The 23,625-nt window shown below is 35.8% G+C and overlaps 1 protein-coding gene across 4 annotated transcripts in view; it reads right to left on the bottom strand.

The window, feature by feature from the left end:
• The window catches only part of LOC106082573 (reticulon-1-A), a 61,349-nt gene that overhangs the window by 19,127 nt on the left and 18,597 nt on the right, over nt 1-23,625 (bottom strand). The window contains exons 1-3 of one of the 4 annotated variants that reach the window (XM_013245178.2): nt 6,305-6,399; nt 5,516-5,631; nt 4,675-4,810 (exon numbers count right to left, since the gene is read on the bottom strand). The exons of 1 other annotated variant lie outside the window; for it this stretch is intronic. In XM_013245178.2, coding sequence (XP_013100632.2) covers nt 4,675-4,753 — 79 coding nt within the window. In that variant the 5' untranslated portion in view covers nt 4,754-4,810; nt 5,516-5,631; nt 6,305-6,399. Of the gene's footprint in view, nt 1-4,674; nt 4,811-5,515; nt 5,632-6,304; nt 6,400-22,707; nt 22,744-23,112; nt 23,620-23,625 lie in introns of those variants that run through there. 2 more of the 4 variants (XM_013245177.2, XM_013245175.2) reach the window with 2 other exon arrangements.

Genomic DNA, 23,625 nt, shown 5'->3' with positions numbered 1-23,625 from the left:
TAATTGGTATTTTGAACATTTTTAAATGTGTTTTCTTTACACCCAAAAATTATTAAACTTCTTTCTTCTTGCTCTGATTGGTTGAAACAAATTTGCCGAAATTTTCGCACTGTTAACATATGTTGACATATCAATTTCCCCAAAAAGATGCTTTGTTGTAGCAATTCACCGATGCGTCCAACTTATTAAATACGGCTTGAACACGCTGTTATTCTCTTTGATTCAGTTGTTGTTGAGACAGCAACGAATGAACATGTGCACGGATGTACGCATAGTTTTTCTGGGGTTATTTTAATAATGTTATTTTTGATTTAACAGTAACAGATTAGTTTGTAAGACAAATCAGGCCACAGATACCACATCACTGGTGGACGCGTTTCGGTCATTGCTTACATAATCATTTTTAACACAATCGTGGATCATATCTGTCCGTCTGACTAACCTACAGTTCACATCTCACCGTTTATTCTTATAAAGTTACCATAATTGAACATACATTATGTGAAATCTTTTAACTAGTAAGTTTCAGTGCGATGTCAACGAGGGTAAGTTTTTCTGAGCAACATCTCTTCAGACAAACTCTAATTCCCCTATCGTTGTTATTGTACATACTTTTTTATTTTTCAGTCATGCAAAAAATGTCATCAAAACCGAACCAGATTTAGGTTATGTTTCCATATATATCTTTTACTCGTTTCGACTTTTAGCGCTGCCACAATTTTCGTACCATTGTAAGAAAATCGTAGAAGTTTCTATTCGATATTTCAATAGGTATGCAAAATTAAAGTTTGACTAAATTTGTATATAATTGCTATATATTAAAAGTATTACGTAGACTCGGTGGTGTAGGGTAGGGTCCGACGTTTGCCTTTCCTTACTGGTTTTTTGTTCTTTTAGTTACTCCATGGTTGCTGGGTATATGTTTAGCAATGACATTAAAAAATACGTTTTAAAAAGTGCGAAAATTATTAAAAATGAGCTAGTGATGTCACATGGTGAAACTTGACAACTTGGAAATACCATGGTTTATTTTCTTTATCTCTCTCCCCTCAAGCTGAGTGCGAATCATTTGATTAGGCTTTGTTTTCTTCAAAGAGCAAGTAACATAAAATAAATTAATGAATAAGCTAAATATTTTAATATATAATACATACATACGTATATATGTAATAATACAGGTATAACAACGCAAAACAAATATAATTTCATAATAGGCCACAACAAATTCGAATAAACAATAACAACAACATTCACATAGTCGCCTAGATATCTATTATGCAAGATTCTGACAGGTGTATCGTGTTTATATTTAGTATTCTTCATACACCAGATGACGTGAAATGGTGTATGTCAAAAACCTAAAACACATAACATTTTGCATCATACATACATACATAAAATCAAAGCAATATACCTTTGCCATATTTGTAACTTTGACTTTATTTAGAAACTATGAGTAATTTTAAACTTTCAAAACATGACTTTTTCTTACTAATTGGAACTTTCACGCGAAAGCATTCTAACCTCCTAAAGATTTAGCATAATAAAATAGGTTCTATTTTTACACAACAACAGACATTAATTATTTTTTGAAGATACAAGATGATATCATTATGTTTACAGTCAATTCATTTCATCATATGGTAGTAATAGGCGTGTTTTAACTTTTCTATCGTTATCTAAATTGGTTTAATATCAATATGCCTAGCATTATAACGTGATTTATTAAAATTTTTGATTTTTGAGAATAACCCGCCCAATACATAGTGGGGCAGCAGAAACCGAAGGATTGCTGTTTACGACACAAGGCAACAAGCTGAAAAGTCTAATGTATCAGTTTTTTTTTAATAAAAACAAGAATTCCCGAAAAGGACTGACTTGATCACATGGTTTGGAACGCTGAACTCCAATTTGTGTGATGTTCATAGTTATCACGAGAAGCTCAGCAAATAATTACCGGGCGCGTCCACAGATTGCGGATATTGGAATTCTCTGTATATCGAGTAGCTGCGACTGCAGTCGCAGACAATAAGCTGTATCGAGTGGAGAGTATCAGTGAGAGAGAGAACAAGCTTGCTGATCTATGGAGCATGACGAGGATCGCTAGCTCCACATGAATATTTGGCTTACAACATCAATAACAACAGTTTTTCCAAAAGCTTTAAACCGGGACATATACGTTTATAAAACTATACAATACATAATTACCAGGTAGTGTACCGTAAACAGCTGAGTAAAATTTTTTTCTCGCGAAGTGCACTATCTGTCAATGGATTTGGTTGCGTGTGTGTATTATAGTTAAGAACCATAACACATACAACCAACGAGAAATGGCGCGAACTTGTAACATACACAAAATCAGAGTTGCCCTAATGACTGATTTTGAAAGATAGATAGATAGATAGTCACTACCTGTAAATGAATATATCTTGCTTAAGGTATTTATAAGCGGACTTTGTGCCAATTTTCTGTCAACTTGGAACAACATTTTGGCTTCTAGGGATGAGACTTTTCCTAAAGACTAAAAAAAAATTTGTTTTGTAATAATTTAAAAAAAAATCTAACGGCAGAATTTCAATGAAATTTTCTCCATAGTAAAGAAAATCATCACTATTAAGGGTGATTTTTAGCTATTATCTTTTTGGCAACACTGGTTTAAACAGCTCACGCACGTATCGTGTTTTGTTTCACTGTCAAACATCTTCAGTTTGGTCTATAATTTACCCATGAATCGTCTTACAAACGAACAACGATGGGGACCTAAATAAGCAGAATATATTTCTTAGTAGAATCTACATGCTAATTTTCAGAGCTCTAGTTCAATCTGTAAAGAAAGTATGAAATGGTACCAAATACGGTACTAGTTTTCATATTTTGTCTATATACCCCTTTATTTCGTAACAACAATCAATTATTTTGTAACAATTGATTTTTGTAAATGTTCAAAAACTCTTTTGGCATCCCAATTTAGCTTGCCATAGTGTATCCAAAATTCCAAAATTCAAAGTTTTAGATCAATTAACAAACAAGGTACCAAAAAGTACCAACTGCGGTACTAAACGTACCTTTTTCCCACTTCCGGAACTATTTTGGGAAATTTTTTCGCCAAATTATATTTTTTTGGGACGTTCTTTAATTTGAGCCTAAAATCATAATTCTACCCACATCTGTTCGCGCCGGGTAAAAAGTCGCCATTCGTACTATTAGTACCTAAACGTACGAATATCACAAAACCCCTTCTTATCGCGTGTTTACGACCCAAGACCCACATTTGTGCCAAATTTCATGAATCTAGCTTTAGCCGCTTGGGCTGGGCGTTAATCAGCCAATCACGCGTCTCTTTTATGTAAAGAGAAAATTTCAAAATATTTTTTTTTTTAATTTTTAAAAATATTTATTGAAATTTGTCTTTAGAAAAAATGTTAGGAAAATGTAGTTTGAGATAAGCATAATAAAAAAAACATTAAAAATGTTTATGCAAAATTTAAATTTTGATTTTAAAAAATAAACTCGATGTTAGGTTGTCTTTAGAGAGTTTTTCGCTGAAAGTTAGTGCTTAAAAAATGTAGTCTTTAGAACAAATTTAATCATTTTTTTTATAAAAAGTTTGTCTTTAGAAAAAATTTGAAAGAAATTTTGTGTTAAAAAAATAATTTCGAGGATATATTGCCGAAATTTTGTCTCTAGAAAAGTATCAACAAAAATTTTTTTTTAGAAAAAATGTAATTAAAATTTTGTTTATACTGCTGGCCTCAGCAAAATGTTGTCTTTGTAGAATATTATATATATATATATGAAATTTTGTCATTATAAAAATGTTAATGAAATTATTGAAAATTATTGAAAGTTAATGAAATTAGAATAAATTTAATTAAAATTTTTTCTTTAGACAAAATCATTCTGATGTGGGTGGGGCCCACGGGCCCAAGCCCTCTGGCTACGTCGCTGGCTGCCATATAGACCGATCTCTCGGTTTTAGGGCCATAAAAGGCGCATTTATTGTACGATCTAGATTTGGATGAAGTCTTGGCCACATAAAAGGCACATTTATAATCCGATTTCACTGAAATTTGACATAGTGACTTATGTTGGGCTTTTCGACATCCGTGTCGTATATGGTTCAGATCAGTTTTCTTTTAGATATAACTACAAAAATGATCAATATTTTGTTATACACAATTGAACAATGACTTGTACTTAATATTATTTGGTCCAAATCCGAACATATTTCGATATAGCTGCTATGGGGCATAAGGTATGTATTTTTCACCGGATTTTGACGGAAGGTGGTTAACATATATACCCGAGGTGGTGGGTATTCAAAGTTCGGCTCGACCGAACTTAACGCCTTTTTACTTGTTTATTTTATTTTTATCCAATATTTTGGTAAACACCGTCAACCATTTTCAAGGATTTAATGAGTTTTTAAACGAATTATTGACAATAGATAATAGACCTTTTTTGTTTTCAATTATTAAATTTACTAGATTTTTTTTCTCCGGGTATACCTTATACTCCCATAAATGGTGTGTTAACTAATGAACTAATATTTCACATTGAATAAATAAGCATAGCAATGTTTCCTTACAAAAATTTATAAAATAAAATATTCTAGTCACTTAGTGCTATTTTTAGCGTTTTCAAAAAACAACAACAGCACAAAACTATACTTACAAGATTCACGATTCATTGGCATATCTTTAATTTCCGACAATAAAGCCAAGATTTCGCTTAGTTGTTCTAAGGCAGCCATTTTCTGTTATATTTTTAACAAATTACACTTAACTTTATGATCGTTTTTTTAGTAAAACTAAAAAGATTTTTTTAAAAAGAAAGAATATTAAAATAATATCACAACAACAACCGAAAAAAAGTAGAAACTACAACAGCAGTCATTGAAGGCGATTGGTTAACTGTCATTGAAACGTTTAACGGATAATCAAATTTGAAAAGTTGCAGAGAGTAATCAAATGGTAGGAGTCTTATTCTCTTTCTCTGAGTTGTATGCCGTTATCAGAACAGCTGTTTCGACGAGGGTAGAAAACTTTCTATTTTTTGCCTAAAGATAAGGATTTGTTGTTTTTTGTTGTGTTTAACATGTAAATACAAGTGACAAACAAAATAATGGTATTGACCGCCTCTGTTAAGGCCAATTGGCCTTCTGCTTCTGTGTCCCTTTCAGCAGGCTCAGGTAAAACAAGAGACGCTGTTATTATTACAAAAATGACAAGGCAGACAGCAAATGTTTGCCAAATTCTCTTTTTATATTTTTTTTTGCAGTCAACACTAATAATTATATAACATTTTTTATTTGAATTAGTGATGTTCCTTGGGTCGCTGCACTCATACTATCTTGTGTGTTGGATCAATCAATCAATCACTCGCATTCAAATTTGATTATTATAAAAATCTTTTTGTTTTACGACAATCTCTTTTTTATCTCTCTTTTTTTTCAATTTTTATTTCATTTCAACACTGTTTGATATCATTGATTGTTTCTTTTTTAATCCCCCACCTTTGTGGAACACAAAAATTTACAAAAAAATTCGTTTCGTTTCAGGAAAGAGTTCTCGAAAACCGTGTGCGTCGATTACGGTATACGACAAACTGAAGGGAAGAATTGCCTATAAACTACAAAAATACACCACGAGATGATGAGAAAAGACAGGCAACAGAAGCGGCAGCATCATCATCTCATCATTATGATCATCATCACCGCACAGCACAGAGCAAAACGGAAAATTAAACTATTTTTGCCTTATTTCCTCGCTTTCGGTGTTGGGGAAGAGGAATACCCTCTAAGAGCGACAGAGTGAAAACCCCAACAACAATGAAATGTCGATTTTTTTTCTTTCGAAAAAGAACAAAAAAAGCAAAAAATAGCATGAACGAAAGGCATATACAGCAGAAATATACGCGACAATTTTTTTGGTGAATTGTTGTCTCAACATTCAAAAAACGCGGACGCACCCCTCCAAACACTCAAAAGCCCAACAGAAAGATGCACGGACAGACAGAATGGACCATCACAATCATCATTATTCGGCCATCTCTTGGAAACACACAGTTTCGGTTTTGGTCCCGTCGAAATGATGAAATCCCAATGTAGTCGTTGACCAACCCAAGGCACAAGGCGGCAGCAGACATAAAGTTGAATTTTTTTTTTAAATTTAAATTTAAGTACCAACATCGATCGTGTGTCGTCTTGCTAACCGCCCCTCCATGCCTTTCAGTCCATCCGGTCCCTGAGTAAAGTCATTCCTATTCAATGATTTTGTGTGTGCTTTTTCTGTTGCCTTCTTACGCGCGACATGCAAAATTTAAATGCGGCATAGTGCGAAACCCGCGAATATTGCGTTGAGATTAAAACTATGACCGCCTACTCTCTTTCACCAAGTGCAATTGATTTGAAAACATTCATTCAATTTGATTTTAAATTTGCTCTTAACGTTTTCAAAGTTGGTGTTGTTATTTCATCAAATCGTGATCATTATTCTATGACAACGAGGGTCGTTAAAAAATTTGAGTAGGTAATACATTTTTCTGAGAGCATCAAGTTGAGAAGTAACTCTCTACAAGATGCTCTCAGAGAAGTTCCGTGGATATTAAAAATCGAGGTCGGATGAGGGTCTTTCCGGTTGTTATTCTCTTGGGAATTTTCAGAAGCGGTTGATCGGCCATAATAGTCAAATAAAATATATGGCCGACTTTGGTGTGGTCGTGATGTCCAAGTTCGTTCTTGCACGGTCTTAAATCTCATTGGGTCCCTATGACAGATTTTCTTACTTACTTTCTTAGTTCACTGTCAGACTCTTGGTCCATCAGTCGAACTCATAATACAGTTCGACTAAGGAATCAAACGATCTTCTGTACTCACTCTTCAATTTCTGCCATCAACATAGTTTTATCTGCATTTACTGCCAGACCCAATTTAACTGGCCTTTCTCGACCTTTTCAAACGCGAGTGTAACTGCTCTTGATGACCAGCGATAGAGGCGAGCTGCATGTGTTGACTTCTCTAGTAGAATATTAAAGAGAATACAAGAGAAGCTGACTAAATGTCGGAACAGTTCGGAGAGGTTCCTAAAGGCACGGTTACCGTTATCCCGCAAAGCCCTAAGAATTCTGAATGGATAGCAAACATGGCTTGAAACATCTTTGAACGTATAGAACTGTCGAAAGCGGCTTTGTAATCGGCAAAAAGATGGTAAGTGCCGATCTTTCCCTCTTTGGCCTTTATCAGGTTGGCGTAGCGTGAATGTCTATGGTCTATGGTGGATAAAAAAAACCCGTTTATCTGGTTGACTTTACCGCCAGACTGGCTGGTGACGCTAATGCATATAACCCACTTTCGCTTGGTCCATTGCTGGAAACCCCGGTAACTTTGCACTGTGACTCTCTTGGTCGAGGCTGGCCAGTGCGGTGGCGGTAACGAGATGTGAGTCTGTTCATGGATGCCGAACTTTAAAATTTTTCAACTTTGACGCTTGAATGACAGTGTCATTCTGTGCTGCCACACGTGAAGGAATGTTTTTAGTCGTCAAAGCTAAGAATTGTTTAATTTTTGCCAGTCGATTTTTTTACACACTTGTTTGCAGTTACATTTTTCAACGCGACGCTCATTCTGTTAAGGCCTTGAGAGCAGGACCACTGGTTGACACTTACAGATGAGAGCGGATCGATGTTCCTCGAATGCACATATGAAGAAGCGTGACGGATAGACGCTTAGCCCCGACTTTCTTCATGTAATTTTTTTAATTAAATTTTGAAAATTTCTCACTTTTTCTTTTTTTAATCCACACTTCTTTATATCTCTAGGGTAAAGCAATCAGTGTTGCCATTTTTTGGCATTTTGAGACGGAGATCAATTTTTGGTAGGTTCTCCCAAGATATAAATACCAAGTAAGTTGCTGAAGATTTTTTATTAATATTACATCCTTTCACTTTCAGTAATGGCTGTATTCTCACGATCCGTACCTCCCCATAGGTATTTCGTCGTCATACCGACCATTTCAGTTCCATAATGCTACATGCGCTTTGGTCGTCCACGCCCTTAACTGAACTTCCAGTTGGCAATAGTTCATCAAGTTCCATCAATCGATGACTGTACCACTATCCGATCCAAAACCTCTTTCATTCCTTATAGGTTTCCGGTTATGCTGCAATAGCAATATGACCTGCTCCTATCCTCTATCCATTCTCCCATCGCCCTAAGTCGTATAGCCCCTGTGGCTACCTCACACTTAATCTGTATGTTTATGAGTCGGATATCTAGAATAGTCTACAGTGGCCTAGTGGGCGTGGTCCTCATAGCCCCGCCTTTGCCAATACAACATATTCCCTGAACCTGTTGTTTTATCTTTATGTTGCACTTTTTTCTCTATCGCACTCCACCAAACTACTGAGGTGTTAGTAAGTATTTGTCTAATCATGCTCTTGTAGAGCCGTGGACTATCCTCGGATTCAGGCCAGACTTTAAGCTTGCGCTTATCGACATATCACTTACGATTACCTCCAAGATAACTCCACCTTCGTTTTCCTCGTGAACAGGTATATTTCAGTCTTCTCTGAGTTAATGTTCGGACCCTTAGGTCTAGCCCCGTCATATGAGATGACATGCACGACCCTTTTGGCCTTTTTACATAGCTGAAGTATGCTCAATACTTTTCAGATGATATAAAAAATGCCGCATTTTCTTGTTTATAAAACATGTGCCAGGTTTAGTGAGTTTTGGTAGGAAATAGTTTTCTTCAGTGGCAACACTGATCACAATGGGTCAGGTCAGACTGGCCTCCGAGTTAAAACACTTTTTCATGGTGGGTTATGTGAATGTATTTCGCTAGGGCTACGTACCGGCCTTAAAGCATTACCAAACATATGGCTGCGGCCATCGTATTAAGTATTGTTCGCTGATGACTATGACATAAAATGCAAGTGTACTCAAACGCTGGCTTGTGGCTAGACAAAAGTGAACAAGTGTAAAATAATTGCACACCGCTATATACCTTAATACAAAGTCGTACATTGGAAAGAGTACACGTTGAATGAAATCTCAATAGAAACGATTTAAACTCTCACTACTCTATACATAACCACTATTAATCATATGTGTAGGTAAACTACCCAGTAGAATTTATTTCCAGAGGAAACTATAAAAAGCTCAAAACCACAAATTGTTATGAAAATTCCTAACAAATGACGACAGATGAAATCGCTAGACACACGCACACTCTTTATACAAACATCCATATATGTATGTATGAACATGTAGATATGTATATGGGTAATTTGCAAACGAGGTACATTCATCATCAAATCGATTTGCATATAAAAAAAGACCTTCTTCTGAGCTTTGACATCAATGCATTCGTAATGGGATTTTTACATATATTGTATGTACCTACAATACAATTTTTATTGTAAAGAGTCAATAAACTTGTATAAATCTATAGGTTTATTGGCTTTTGTATTTTGTAAGTATCTACATATGCAGGCCAGCAGGCGGACGGACAAGACGTTCTGACCAAGGAGAGTCTTGTTGGCATTTATTTTCGTCCCGAAAGCGAATTGGTCGGCCGCTGAATGACTAAAATTAGAAACCCTCGCCAAGAAAGAAAGAAATTCACAACACAACCATGTTAATCCCCAACAAACATTCTTTATTATCACACCAAGTCAAGAGAACGGGGGGCAGAGTGAGTGTGAGAGACAGAGTGAGAGAGAGAGAGAGTAAATGTGTGTGCTTGTTGTTTTAGCCACTATGGAACAAAAGCTAAAAAAGATCTAATTAAAGAGATACGAAACACAAAATATGCAAATGGCAAAATGTCGAGACCCCTTTTACATTATCCTCAGCGCTGGTTGTATCAAAAGGCCACTTAAAAATGCAATAATAACAATATTGTGATTTTTTGTTGTTTTACCATAGAGTGTGTTACTGATTTCTTAGCAATTTGTCGTATTTGCTAAATAATTTTATATGTCTTAATACCTATACGTTACTCAAAAATGTAAATTCTTTAATTGCAAAGCTTCATTAAATACCATTTGCAAAAAAATCCTTACAGTCAGTCTTGCAAAGTGTTGCGTGAAACAAATACAAATTTTTCCATTAAAGAACAACATTTATTTATGTACATGTGTTTTATTTTTAAATTTTCCGTCCCATAAACATTTTTTAATTCTACAATTATCCAGTTGTCTATACAGACAATTGTCTACAAAACTTCTTAGAAATTCAATTTAGCGGCTTATGATAGCAACAAATCCGATTAGCATCTCTTACAAAAACAAAATCCCTACATTTTGCTAAGTTTTCACATAAGTGCATTTATTTAACAATGCTTCTTATCATCATTAACAGTCATCATGATTAGGAATTTGCTTTTTTATTTGGATTTTCTAAAAAATAAGTGAAAGCATGTCATGCTGAATGAAAAAAGTATTTTTTCAAGGTTAAAAAAGCACACAGCCCCCCACTGGAAATGGGGATATATGACGACCGGCAGGCACATCGACAAAAATAACAAATGATAAAAGCTTTGCAACTCAAGCATGTTGGCTTCGAACTTATACAACTATTATCATATTAGATATTTTTTCAGATTAAAGCTGCCAGACTATTATGATTTTTCGCTAAATAAGGGAATTTTCATAATTTCTTCTAAAACATTTTTTACTATTTGTTGTTCAACGTAAACACGCAAACAAATACATTGACACTCTAAAAAATGATATGCTTGGTTAGGGCCGGTACATTAGTGATATACAACGATACATACATGTCTTATGCTGAGTTTACATGGCACATCATGATGCGTGGTCATTTTAATAGTATTGGTGAAAACACATCTACACATAACTATCAGTCATGGCTGAAAAATCGAAATCTTTTGATTTTTGCAATGATTGGCGTCTATCGATTACCGTTTACACAGAAATGTATAATAATTACTAGACAGATATTGAAAAACACATTCTGTCCAAAATAAAGTTATAACAAGAGAAAAAAGGTTTGGAAAATTAAATGAAATGAAAAAAAGAAAAAATCGATGTACCGTTTTTGGCAAAAGCTCTAATCAACACGTACACACGATGAGTACGATCATAATGTGCCGATGAGTACGATCATAATGTGGCCTATTTTACAACTACAGTGTTTTTAGGCGTCAAAAATCGGTTTCATGGTGTAAAAAAGTATCTAATCAAATAGAGCTCAAAAAAATTACATATTTATTTCAAAACCCATATGTGCAACAAAAAATGTTTTGTACAACTTTCAGAGTTGCTAAATTGTACATAACAAATACACATCGTCTGATAGAACATTTAAGATATGTTAATGCATTTCTTATGACAACAAAAATGTCCCCAGAGCTGGGTATCGGCCTTTCAACGAAAGGTAGATAAGCTTTAAGAGCAACTGTCAACAAAATTTAAACTTTTTTGATAAATCAGCGGCATTAATACTGTGAATAAGTCACATCACTACTCTACGGGGTTACAAATTTGTAAACCAAATATTCGCGGAACCAACAGATTTTGTATTAGTGAATCTGAAACTTAACAAAAACTAACCTTTTTATAAAAACAGAAATTTTTTCCCGCCTTTGGTTTTCTTATAAATTCATAAAAACACAATATGGAGAATTTAAAGTTTTTCGATTTTTCCCCGCAATTAAAACAAATCCATAATATTTGTTAAAAAAATATCCCTTACTTCTCAGACCCTATAATAACAGTACTTGCCATTCATCATTATCTGGCAACTCTCATCGCAGACCTGTTGTATTTGTTTGCACCTAAAAGCAATTGTTGTTGTATCATGGATAAGTTGATTAGGCATGCAGTTCATGTTGTTGGATACGAACCAAATATTTGGCATAACCACAAAAGCAAAACACAAAAAATTAAATAATTAGTGTACAGACGATAACAATGTGAAAATAAATAACAAAAAAAAGAGATTTGCTTGGTAAACTGAGTTAAAATGAGAGGGCAAATACACTATCTTATTGCCAATATTATGAAGCTCTAACACAGGGGAAAAATTAGTATTTAAAGTATTATTTTATTTTCAAATTATATCCCAGTTAAAGCAAAGGAATTTTCTTTAGGGAATACTAATGCAAGCATATTTTTGTTTAATATTGAAATTTCGGGCTTACAAATTTGTAATACCTTTCTTCGCCATTCTGTTTGTAAACATCTCAAATATGGGTTTATGACCGAATTTCATTCTAAGTTGATCGAGCCATATCCGACTATCTTTAGCAGGATATACTCCGAACGAGTAAGACAGCCGCTCCAAATTATGCACAAATACAAATTTTTATTGATGAAGGTTGGCTGGGATTTTTGGGCCTATAGGCCAAATCAGCCCATATTTAGTTGTCGCTCCCAAATAAATCGATCTGCTGATTCAACTTCGAGCCCCTAGAGCACGCATTTATTATCCGATTTTGCTCAAAACTTTGCAGACAGTGTTTTGTTGTTATAATTTCCATGCAATTTTACATAGCTCATGTAGGTAGTTCCCACATAAAGCGACGAACCGATTCTTTTTTAGTCAAAGAACCGAACATACATACGTTTATTGTTACTATTAAAAGGGTTTCTCCTATGAAATTTGGTGTTATATGGCAACTCTGCTGCAACAACTTATTGAGATGTGCAAAACAGCTGATCATAATGCTGTGCTTGTCTAATTGTTTGGCAAAATATAAACAAAATCTATTTTCTATCCTAAGAAATTAAAGAAAATAGTCTCGTTCCTACCTAGTTTTATGTCCATGAACACGCGTTGAACGCCTATTAAAAAAAATTACATATGGACAACTCTACAGAGTTGTCGATAAGAAAACTTATTGAGATGACCCAATACAGCATAATGAATTGGAGAACTGAATCTATAAATCAATGGAGTGTTTAACGAATATGAGAAGACCACTTGAAGGATATAATTTTTGGGCACCTAGGAAGAACATATGAACGCTGCGACGCACTTGACATTAAAATCGTGCTAGGAATCTTTAATGTCCAGTTAAAAAGGGAGAATTTTATCCAGCGGTCGGACAATTTGCTTCCAAAAAGAAAACGTCCGATAATGGATTGAGTGTAATAGACTTTACCGCGACAAAAACATGGTATTTAGCAGCGCCAGAGTTCAACATCGTAAAATTCGCAAGATATCATGGTTGGCGTCCGATCAAGAAGTGAAAAACAAAATTGATCATTGATACGTGGAGCGAAAATAGATTCAGATCATAACCTTTCTGCTGCAAAACTTCGTACCCTTCTAAGCGTGGCGAGCTAATTACAATAAAAAAATGTTTGTCCTAATCTAAAGATTCAAGCCGAAGATAAGCAAACTAAGCCATCATATTGAGAACTTTGTGTCTTGCTATTAAAGACAAAAATCTAAAATGAAGGACAAAATATCGTTGAATGCTAGCAAATTTAATTTGGGACAAGACAACAGTGTACGTTAGTTAAAGACGCAAAATAGACTTAAAAATAGGAACGTCTTTATTAAATCTCTAGTTTTTTTAAGTTAAGATGCTAAGTTAAAATAAATAACTTTTCTTATATAATAATTGGACACTGCGATCGAAATTTGAAACGGATGGTCGTGTCCGTTAGTAAGCATATTTATTTTCAAGTTTTGGTTCGTTTTCATTGCTAAAATCCTACAAAAAAAGGAAAAATATTAGATTTTGTATGTACGATCTAACACTGAACAGAAGCTGGACCTCAAAAAGCTGCAAATGCAACAGATGGCAACGGCATACTTCACTCGTCTGACCCAACAGCTTAATGAGAACACTCCGATGATATAACAGCGCAATGATAAACTATTGCTCACTTCATGGAAAATACAGCGAAACCCGTACTTGGATACCAAGAGACTCCCCCACAGATACAGATAGTGTGCTTGCAAATTTCTCTGATGTTCCCGCCAGGATTCGAACCCAGGCGTTCAGCGTCATAGGCGGACAAGATAACCTCTGCACTATGGTGTGCTGCAGATAGTGTGGTAAGGATATTGAAAGAACTTTTATCTCAGCTGCTGGCATCTGACAGGACAATGATACTGCTGAACATAACGATGATATAGAATGTATACCGCCTAGTCAGAATGAGATTCAACTAGAATGACCCGACTGAAAAATAACAATGTAGCTGGAGCCGATGGGTTACCAGTTGAACAGATAAGGCGTATGCATTAGCTCCTGTGTGCGATCTGGCTAGAAGAACGTATACCCATACTAGACAAGAAGTTCAGGAAACAAGCCACTCTTTGACAGACAAAAATAACACTATACAAGACACTGATACCACCAGTGTAGTTGTATGGTTTCGAAGCACGGGTACTTGCGAAAGCAGACATAGTAGCATTAAAATACAATCATTGCGTTGGCTAGGTCATGTTGTCAGAATGAATGAAGAAGCTCCAGTAGTCTTTTGAAGGTAAATACTCGAAACTACATGTCATAAATTGAAGAAGGACGCAAATGATCGGGTGCCCACCGTAGCGCTGCGGTTAGCATGTCCGCGTATGACGCTGAACGCCTGAGTTCAAATTCTGGTGAGACCACCAGAAAAGATTTTCAGCGGTGATTTTCCCCTCTGAGTTCGGCTAGGGCAACAAATGTCTTGTCACAGCAATTTTGGGGAAAAGGAAAGGGTGCCCTCCTTTGAAATTGTCTGGAACAATTAATGATGCTTGGATCAGTTGTCAATCCACTTTTTTTACTTTCCGGGCCACTGTTCGTTTCGGATTATAACTGAAAGCTATAAAGAATATACATATCTACTTATAGGGAAATTTTTCGCCATTTTCTGGTATTACAAAGCATATGTTTACACCAAATCCTTACAGTATTATTTAAAAGAATATTTCTTCATTTCTCTTCAGAACGACTACTATTGTTAATTGTTTTCAATGATACATACCATCTACCCTCAAGGGTAAATGTATACAACAATGGATACAATTAATAATAGTTGTTTAGCCATATGGCATCGTTTGTGGATTTGATTTGTATACAATTAGATTTCATTCACTTCCCTTTCCGGAAAAGTAGGTATGTACTTGTATACTGCGATCAATACAAAACACTCATTTTATTCAACCAAAAATAAATATGATGTACTATAGCTATTTAAATAAAAATTGTTGAAGAAAAATACTCTTCTTAAAATTTGGTTTTCCAAATACCATCAAACATTTGAGTGGTTATACATTTCTAAATAACCATTTAAGACGTGGTTGGTACCAAAAAAGTCACTACATGCTGGAATTGTGTTGGAGTATTTGTGGATTAATGAAATAAATTAAATCTCCACTATACAAGTACTTATAAATATTTATGAATGCCTTTATGTAGCCGTCTATCTATTCAACCAACCACTTCATCCAGCCAACAATTATGGCCGAAATACCGGCCGGTTTACATTTTCATTGCATGACTTTCATAGGAATGTAGGTGTCTTCGTGGTTTAAAAAAAAAACCATGGTAGAGACCACCTCTTGTACATATACTACTTTGGGCATGCGAATTTTTAAGTTTCTTTTTTTGCAATTCTTTTTTTTTTGTTTGTACTTTCCGCATTACTAATTATAACGCGAAATCTCATTAATAAATTCTATGGCTGGTAATTGCTTTGCTGCCACACCGTTACTGTTCAACGGCACGTTATTTTGGTTTCATAGTTACCACTCCATATTTTGCCTCAAGGCGTTTTCCCGCTTGACCTTCAGCAAGAGCAAGAAATAAGTAGCTAATATAAGCTTAAAACTACGTAAAAAAGAGAAGAGTAATAATAAGGGGACTTGCAAGTATAGCATCTGGGTAGGGTTTCCGCGAATCTGTGATCTAAAATTGTCTGTCACAAAATGATAGTAATTTGCAAGTTTAAGGAAATAATTGTCTGCTTCACAACGGACTATCACAACTCAGGTATTTTATCCCAAAAGTATGCCTTAGAATTTAAACTATAATATTTAAGGCTTCATTACAGTATATAGGTATCTTATGAAATGTCAAATTTAGCAAACTAGCATATGAAAATCACTTTTCAAAACAGCACATGTAATTTCTTGGTTTAGAGCGTGCTCTATTCATTCAAACAAAAACATAAAGAAATCAGCTGTTTTTTGTTGTCAGTCGAATGAAAGTAAACCCAAATTAAATTGTTTTCACAAATTCACACAACTTTAACAATTTTTACGTATAAAAAGATCAGATTTGCTCACATTTTTAGGATACGTCAAACGAAAATAACATATAGGTTTGATAGCAAACATGATGAATCGTATAATAATTGAAAATTTTGACAAACATTTTTAATTACATGTGAATTAGAGCTGTCAAAATATCGATGGTACTATCGATATTTCATTTTTTGACTGAATATCGATTAATATTTTTCCGATGGATACTATCGCAAAAGTAATTTTTTTTTTGCAAAATTAGACAAAAATAAGCAATCCAACACTGAATGCATCCTTTAAGATACATTGCCCCTATAGAGGGCGCAATTTTCATCCGATTAGGCTAACATTTTGTACAATGATTTCTTAACGACTCATGACTTACAACTGACTTTATTAATCTTGGTTTTATTTCGTCTGTGCAAAGATATTGCATCCATATAAATCGATCTCCTGATTTTTATACCCACCACCATAGGATGGAGGTATACTAATCTAGTCATTCCGTTTCTTAAACCTCGAAATATTGATCTAGGACCCCATAAAGTATATATATTCTTGATCGTCTCGACATTCTGAATCGAACTAGCCATGTCCGTTCGTCCGTCTCTCGAAATCACGACGCGGTGGAACGCATAAGGTTAGCCGCTTGTAATATTCCAGAGATACTTAATATTGGTGTAGATGGTTGGAGATTGCAAAGCGGAACCGATCTCCCGATTTGACTTCTTGAGCCCCTGGAAACCTCAATTTGGATGAACTTTTGCACATAGTGTTCTGTTATGACTTCAAACAACTGTGTCAAGTGCGGTCTAAATCGGTCTATAACCTGATATAGCTCCCATATTTTAGCGGAATCCATGGTGGGGGGTTCCCAAGATTCGGCCCGGCTGAACTTAGTACGCTTTTACTTGTTACTTCTCATTTTCGTTTGAGATATAGTATCGACTCTATCGATATTTACTATTAAAACTATCGAAAATATTGGATATTGCGATTATCGATAGTTTGCCAGCTCTAATGTGAATCCAAAAAGTGGCATGTCATAAGACAACTACATGCCTTGGAATAGCGGCTTCAGCTTGAAAAAGATATACGAATTGTAGCTGTGTTTTATTTTAGTACTTTATAGTGCAGTGCAATGAAATTTGTATGAAAATGACATCTATCCAGGACAACGAGGTTCTGAATAAATTACCAGTGCAGGCTTATGTAGAACATCTGTTGTCAGGATTGCCATATGTTTTTCACAAATAAGTGTGGCCACCCCCATAAATCCTCTATTGTGAATAGCAAAATAAAATTAAAGCCAATTATTTATAAAATTGCGAGCACAAATCAAATACATTGTATTAGACTTCTATGGCCACACATGTTTTGCAAATTTTATTTCTAAATTTTACAATTATTTTCACTTTTTTCCTCGTATTGTTTTGACAGGTTCGCATTGCAACCAAACAGACTTGCACTGGCAACTTTTTTTGCGTTCTTTTTTTGCCCTTCACGGCTTGTCTAACCAGTACCATAATAAAACAAAGCAAGAAATACCAGTTCAGACAGTTCTGATAAGAAAAGCCCACCTCTGTTGGAAACTAAACAACTTCTCTGATCGAATTTGACATGGTAAAAGACAGACTGACGCCACTGCCAGCTGACTTTGACATCCAGAAATTTATGCATTGCATCCATAAGGGATATCCTCTGCGTGTTGGTAAAAAAAAATTTTAAAATTATATATATGGTTCCCCAGAACCAATCTCTGAGAATGAAGTCAGATGGCAGTGACTTGGCTTGTTCCTAGCTGCTACACTTAGAGACCTTAGATCCTTTGTGTTCGCTCTAGAATAGGAAAAATAATATTCACCAGGAAAAGAAATATTCACCATGCAAATTTCCAAATTTTCCCCTGAACATTCCACTAAGGAACAGGGACAAACTTCTCTCATATCAATGAGTGCAGTCCGATTCAAGTTTAAGCACAATGATAAGGGGCCTCCTTTATATAGCCGATTCCGAACGGCGTGCCGCAGTGCGACACCTTTTTGGAGAGAAGTTTTACATGGCATAGTACCTCACAAATGTTGCCAGCATTAGGAGGGGAAAACCAACGCTGAAAATTTTTTTCTGATGGTCTCGCCAGGATTCGAACCGATGCGTTTAGCGTCATAGGCGGACATGTTAACCTCTGCGCTACGGTGGCCTCCATAGTACGATGCAAATCCGTAAAACGTAAACAAGCAGGGGACCGAAGGACCGGCACCGGATAACTATGAGCGGCACGCCATTCGGACTCCACATAAAAAAGAGGCCCCTTATCATTGAGCTTAAACTTTAATAGGCTGCACTCATTGATATGGGAGAAGTATACCCAGTTTCTTAGTGAATGTTCATGGAAAAATTAGTTGTTGTTGTTGTGGCTACATTTTCATGTGGAGGTGGCGATCCTCGTCAAGCTCCTGTAATTGAGCAAGCTCGTTCCGGTCCAAAGGGCCGATCGCCGCGGGAACATTGTTCATTGGCCATTGGTTATTTAAAGGCGCCAAATAACTCGCCTTATCATATCGAGCGCCATAGGCACTCAGTATTAGTGCAAACGCCAGTGCCGCCCGACCTCTCGCTGAGACTCTCCTCCGCTCTATACCGCTCGTTGTCCGCCACTGCCGTTGCAGCAGCTCCGTATGGGGCATTCCACTATCCGCAACCTGTAGCTCGCAGCTAAGCTTCTCGTGGCAGCAATGAACTCCACACAGCTCAAACCTCAATGCTTCAGCCTATGTGGTGTTCATAGCTATCCCGTGCCGGTTGAGGAACTTAGTAGTTGTAATCAGCCGTATAAACTTCTCTACTAAGCGGCACGCCATCCGAACTGGGTAAAAAAAGAAGATCCCTTATCATTTAGAATAAACTTCTGTCGGGGAGCACTCTTTTTTATGAGAGAAGTATTCCCGCTGTTTCTTAATGGAATGTTCATGACCAAATTTGCCATTTGCAAAGGAAAGACCCTCCTGGCAAATAATCCGTCGTAACGCATATAGCATGCCGCCACATCTCATTTCCCCCGGCAAAACAGTAGTCAATCTTCGTTGCTACACACCCAACATACAAGTGCAAAGGCCTAAGATTGAGTATAATATCCAACGCCTCTCTCGGGGCACTTCTTCTTGCCCTAGAGATCAGCACCGCCACGGTACCCTTTACCTTCCCGAAAATCCTGCGAAGGGCACCATTGCCCAGAACCCAATGCCACACCAGACATCCAAAGATGGGAATCGACGGAAGAAAACAGGCTACCGTCTCTGACCTAAGACCCCGACGTCTCAACTTTCCTTTTACGACTATGTCTCTGGTCAAGAAAGACGAGGGGGTACTTGGCCTCCGGAGAGAGGTGCAGCTCTACTCGATCCTAGACTGGTCCTCTGAAAACATTCAAGTTTCGCCTCAAATACAAAAATCTAATGCCACTTTTAATGAGAACTACTCAACATTTTTCACTTCACCCTTAAAGTATGCCTTAGTTTCTTCGCATGATATTCTTATACTAAAATATATGCTTTTTCAAACCAGTGACAATGACTAATAGTTTGCGTATATGTACATTAATGTATCTTATACACGACACAAAAAATAAGGAAATTTTCTTCATTACAGCCATTTAGGACAGGCATATGTCGAACTACACTAACAAACAAGTTGTGTATGGGCAATATGTGATTTAAGTCATTGGTTGTATGTTTGTGTAGAGAAGCAATAAAAACTCACAACAACATTTCTTTTCCCAAATATGTCATGCCGCAAATACGCCATACGTCACATTGGATGGCAGCCAAAAACAACGCAAAAAACAAAAAATGCAAACACAAAAAGTGCCAGTCTCAGCAATTAAAGGAACAATAGCAAGAATAACTGCATGCAAACGCGTTTACCCTTCGCGTGAATTAAACTCACTCACCAAAAATGAAGCATAATTTAAGGATTTCACCACCAAACAACCATGACGAATTTACACCAGCTAAAAAGTAAAAATGACGTCATTGGGAAAACAAATGCTTTGCTTTGCTTTGTAAATTTTTAGCCAAGCGCTAACACAAAAAGAACAAAAACAGTCATCTCTAACAAGTAATGAAATGTGAGAAGCCCAAATAAACTGCATTGGTGGCGCTGCTCTACTTCCTTTCATACTTTAGAAATTCAAATGCCACCAACCCAAGCCATAACACATCTAGTGTTGTGTGGTAGTCAACAACACGTTAGCTTTCTTTTCTTCTTCTGTCACCTGTGGCAAAAATTAACGGCGAATAACGTTTGGATTTTTTTTGATATTTTCTCTTATATTGTTAAAATTGAACTAAAATTGCCATGTCGCGTTGAAATGTAAATCAGGTCGGATTCTTTCGATGGGCCAACTTACGTAGGGGAAAATATCGATTTTTTTCCTCAAATGTAGGTGGCTATACATTTTCACAGGCGAGGTAAAGTTGTAGCACAACATGAATATTCTTATACAGAAATAAACAAAAATACATCACTAGTGCTGTTGTAATGAGTGATTGAATGGTGCTCTATGGAAAAGCTCTGTCATTTATAATTCAAACTGAAGGATAATGACATGCAGAGCAGGATTATTGGATGAACCATTTATAGGAGCAGACTTAACAAGAAACGTGGGTTAAAATGTTTAGTTCACATTGAAATTGAATACCAAACAGTGCTCTCTCTCTCTCTGATATGACGGTAGTTTCTTAACCCGGACCGCCCTGGCGTTGCCATATGGCAGCGCAAAAAATTTGATGAGTGTTTCCAGTTTTTTAACTACAAAATTACAACGGTTTGACATTAAGAGATGGGAAATTTGTTGTAAGTGATCCTGGGAAATAGGTCAAACTGCTCAATAATAGCTTGGGAACTGTACGCGTCTAACGAAGATTATATCAGTGCGACGCCGCAAGCAATTGACAAGTATGGACCGTACTTGTCAGTCAATAACTTGATATAACTCATATATATTTGAAAAAGTTTTCAAAGATTCGACTCTGCCGAGCTTAGCACGCTTTTACTTGTTATTTGTAAATTTTACAAATATTTTAACTTTTTTTCTTAATATTGTTTTGACAGGTTGACAAATGATGTTACCAGATGATGTAAAACAAACAGCCTTGCACTGGATGATCCAGTTTGTTTGACATTTTTGTTTTGTTTTTATGTTTGTCCTTCATGGCTTTAATATCCAATATTAAAATAAAATGCAGCAAATATTGGAAGGCAATGAACCGTTAAAGTAATGCATACAAAACACAGCTCTTAGACTTCAAACACTTTGCTATTGTGAATGAACACTGTCAATATCTTGACCCTCGTTAACCAATATTGAGAAGTGATAAAACGTTGAAATTAAACCATTGCAGTTTCTGAACTGTTGTGTAAAATATTAAGCATCGTACTTTTGCCGCTAGAAATAAAAATATAATCCATTAGAAATAAATTGGTCTGCAGGGACTTTTGAAAAAATATTTATTTTCAACGCGAAAAGCGAACATAGCACCAGCCTTAAGTCTAGTACTAAGATCATTCACAAGAAAATTGTCTATATATTGATTGCGAATGTGGCGCATTCTATTGAACGATGTAACACAAACAAAAGTCAAACACCGACACACAAAAAAGGCAACAACAGAGTTGCTTGTGACCCAATTCATGAGCAATTATTTATATTTGCAATTAATTGAAGCGAAATTTCTATTGACGCAGCGATATGTCCCTACCAAAATAGTAGCTCATATTACTCAGTACCACTTCTATGGTATGTGTTTTCTTCGTCGCCATTTTTTTATAATGCATTTTGACAGTTGTTCGAGCGAAAGTCGGAGTCAGTACTAGGCTTTAAGGTGAAGCATGACGTGTTCATAACCTAACATAACCTTATCTAACACCACACCCTCTTTAGTGGTGTACGGTATCTAAAGTTCGTTCTTACTTAATTTTAGTCCACATATACAATACTTGTAATTCGTATTTGTAGCATTCTTAATTGGGTAGACCCGTATGTGCGGCCGTGTGGTGAATAAGGCAATTTACACAAGTGGTCATTGAACTGAAGGATATTGCTAGGCAAAAATTGCACTGCTTAGCTTAGCGTCAAGTAGAATTAGACAACGTAAAAGAGTTTGGGGGCGCTGTAAGGGTGGCGTCAGGTATTATAGCAAGGAGGTTAGGATAACAATTATTTGCTTTTTGGTTTAAATTGCATATTGTTGGCCTGTTTATATGAGAAAATATAGATGGGGGGCTTTTTTAGATATTGCCGAGTGACAGAATAGCGGAGTGCCATAGTACACGCACACATTGGAAACGAGTGAGAGTGGGAGAGAGCGAGTAGCAAAATGTAAGCTAAATCATAGATTGTGAAATCAAAGATTTTTTCTTCAATAAAATTTTTTTCACTTATTTTCTTCCTTTTTGCCTTTCAATTGTTTTAAAAGGAACTTCTAACTTACCTCGAGGATGTAGGCGTTCCGGCTTAAACCAAGCGTCTGAAATTAGTAAATATTGATTATTTTTTTAGAGGGGTTATTGCATAGAAAAGTTAAGCGTGCATAGAGTTAAGAAAGAAGACCAAAACCCAAAAAAAAACATGCAAACAAAAGCAAAGAAAGGGAAAGAAAATAAAATAAAAGAAAATGTAAAAAAATGAATTATGGGAATTATAAGTTATTGGGAGCATGAATGTACCATGACCATATCACTAGATAAAACTACAGAGTCAGACAATATAACGATTACAGGCGGCTATACAGTTTCAAAGATTTTTATTCAATTCGAAAGTTATGTGGGATTGGTGGTTAGTTGGCTGAAAAATTTTTAGAGAGTTGAAGGAAAAAAAAATAAATGTTGACACTTACTGGGATCTAATAAGGAACACATGAATGGACGTTTTTTGTAAACACCGTTTTGGGCTGGTTCTTCAACTGCATCCACCATATTTCCTTTTTATATTTTTTACTTAATAAGAGCTGTTAAAACTTGTTTTTTTTTAGCAAAAAGATAAACTTCCTCTTTCAAATTTTTTAGATATTTTTTTTGGCTTTCCTTATGCTTTAGAAGTATTCGTCTATACCGAAGACCTTAACAAATGCATGCATACATATGGGGCTAAAACTCTTTTCGGGAGGTTATATCCAACGCTGGGATACTATAATTCAATTATTTTATTAATTTTACAAAATTTTCCAATCTTATCTTTTTTTATCAAAAATTTTTTACACTTTTCACTTTTGCTTCCGAAATATATATAAATTTTCTTTTTTGTTAAATTATTTTCTACAATTTAAAACAATTGCAAAAATTACACAACGAATAGATGACGGCGGCGGCGAGAATACACGGGGTATTGGTGATTGTGTATCGCACGTTAA

This window comes from Stomoxys calcitrans, chromosome 3, assembly GCF_963082655.1.
Source record: "Stomoxys calcitrans chromosome 3, idStoCalc2.1, whole genome shotgun sequence".
Lineage (NCBI taxonomy): Eukaryota > Metazoa > Arthropoda > Insecta > Diptera > Muscidae > Stomoxys > Stomoxys calcitrans.
Note: the sequence above shows the minus strand (reverse complement) of the source record. Positions and strands in the feature narration are given on the sequence as shown.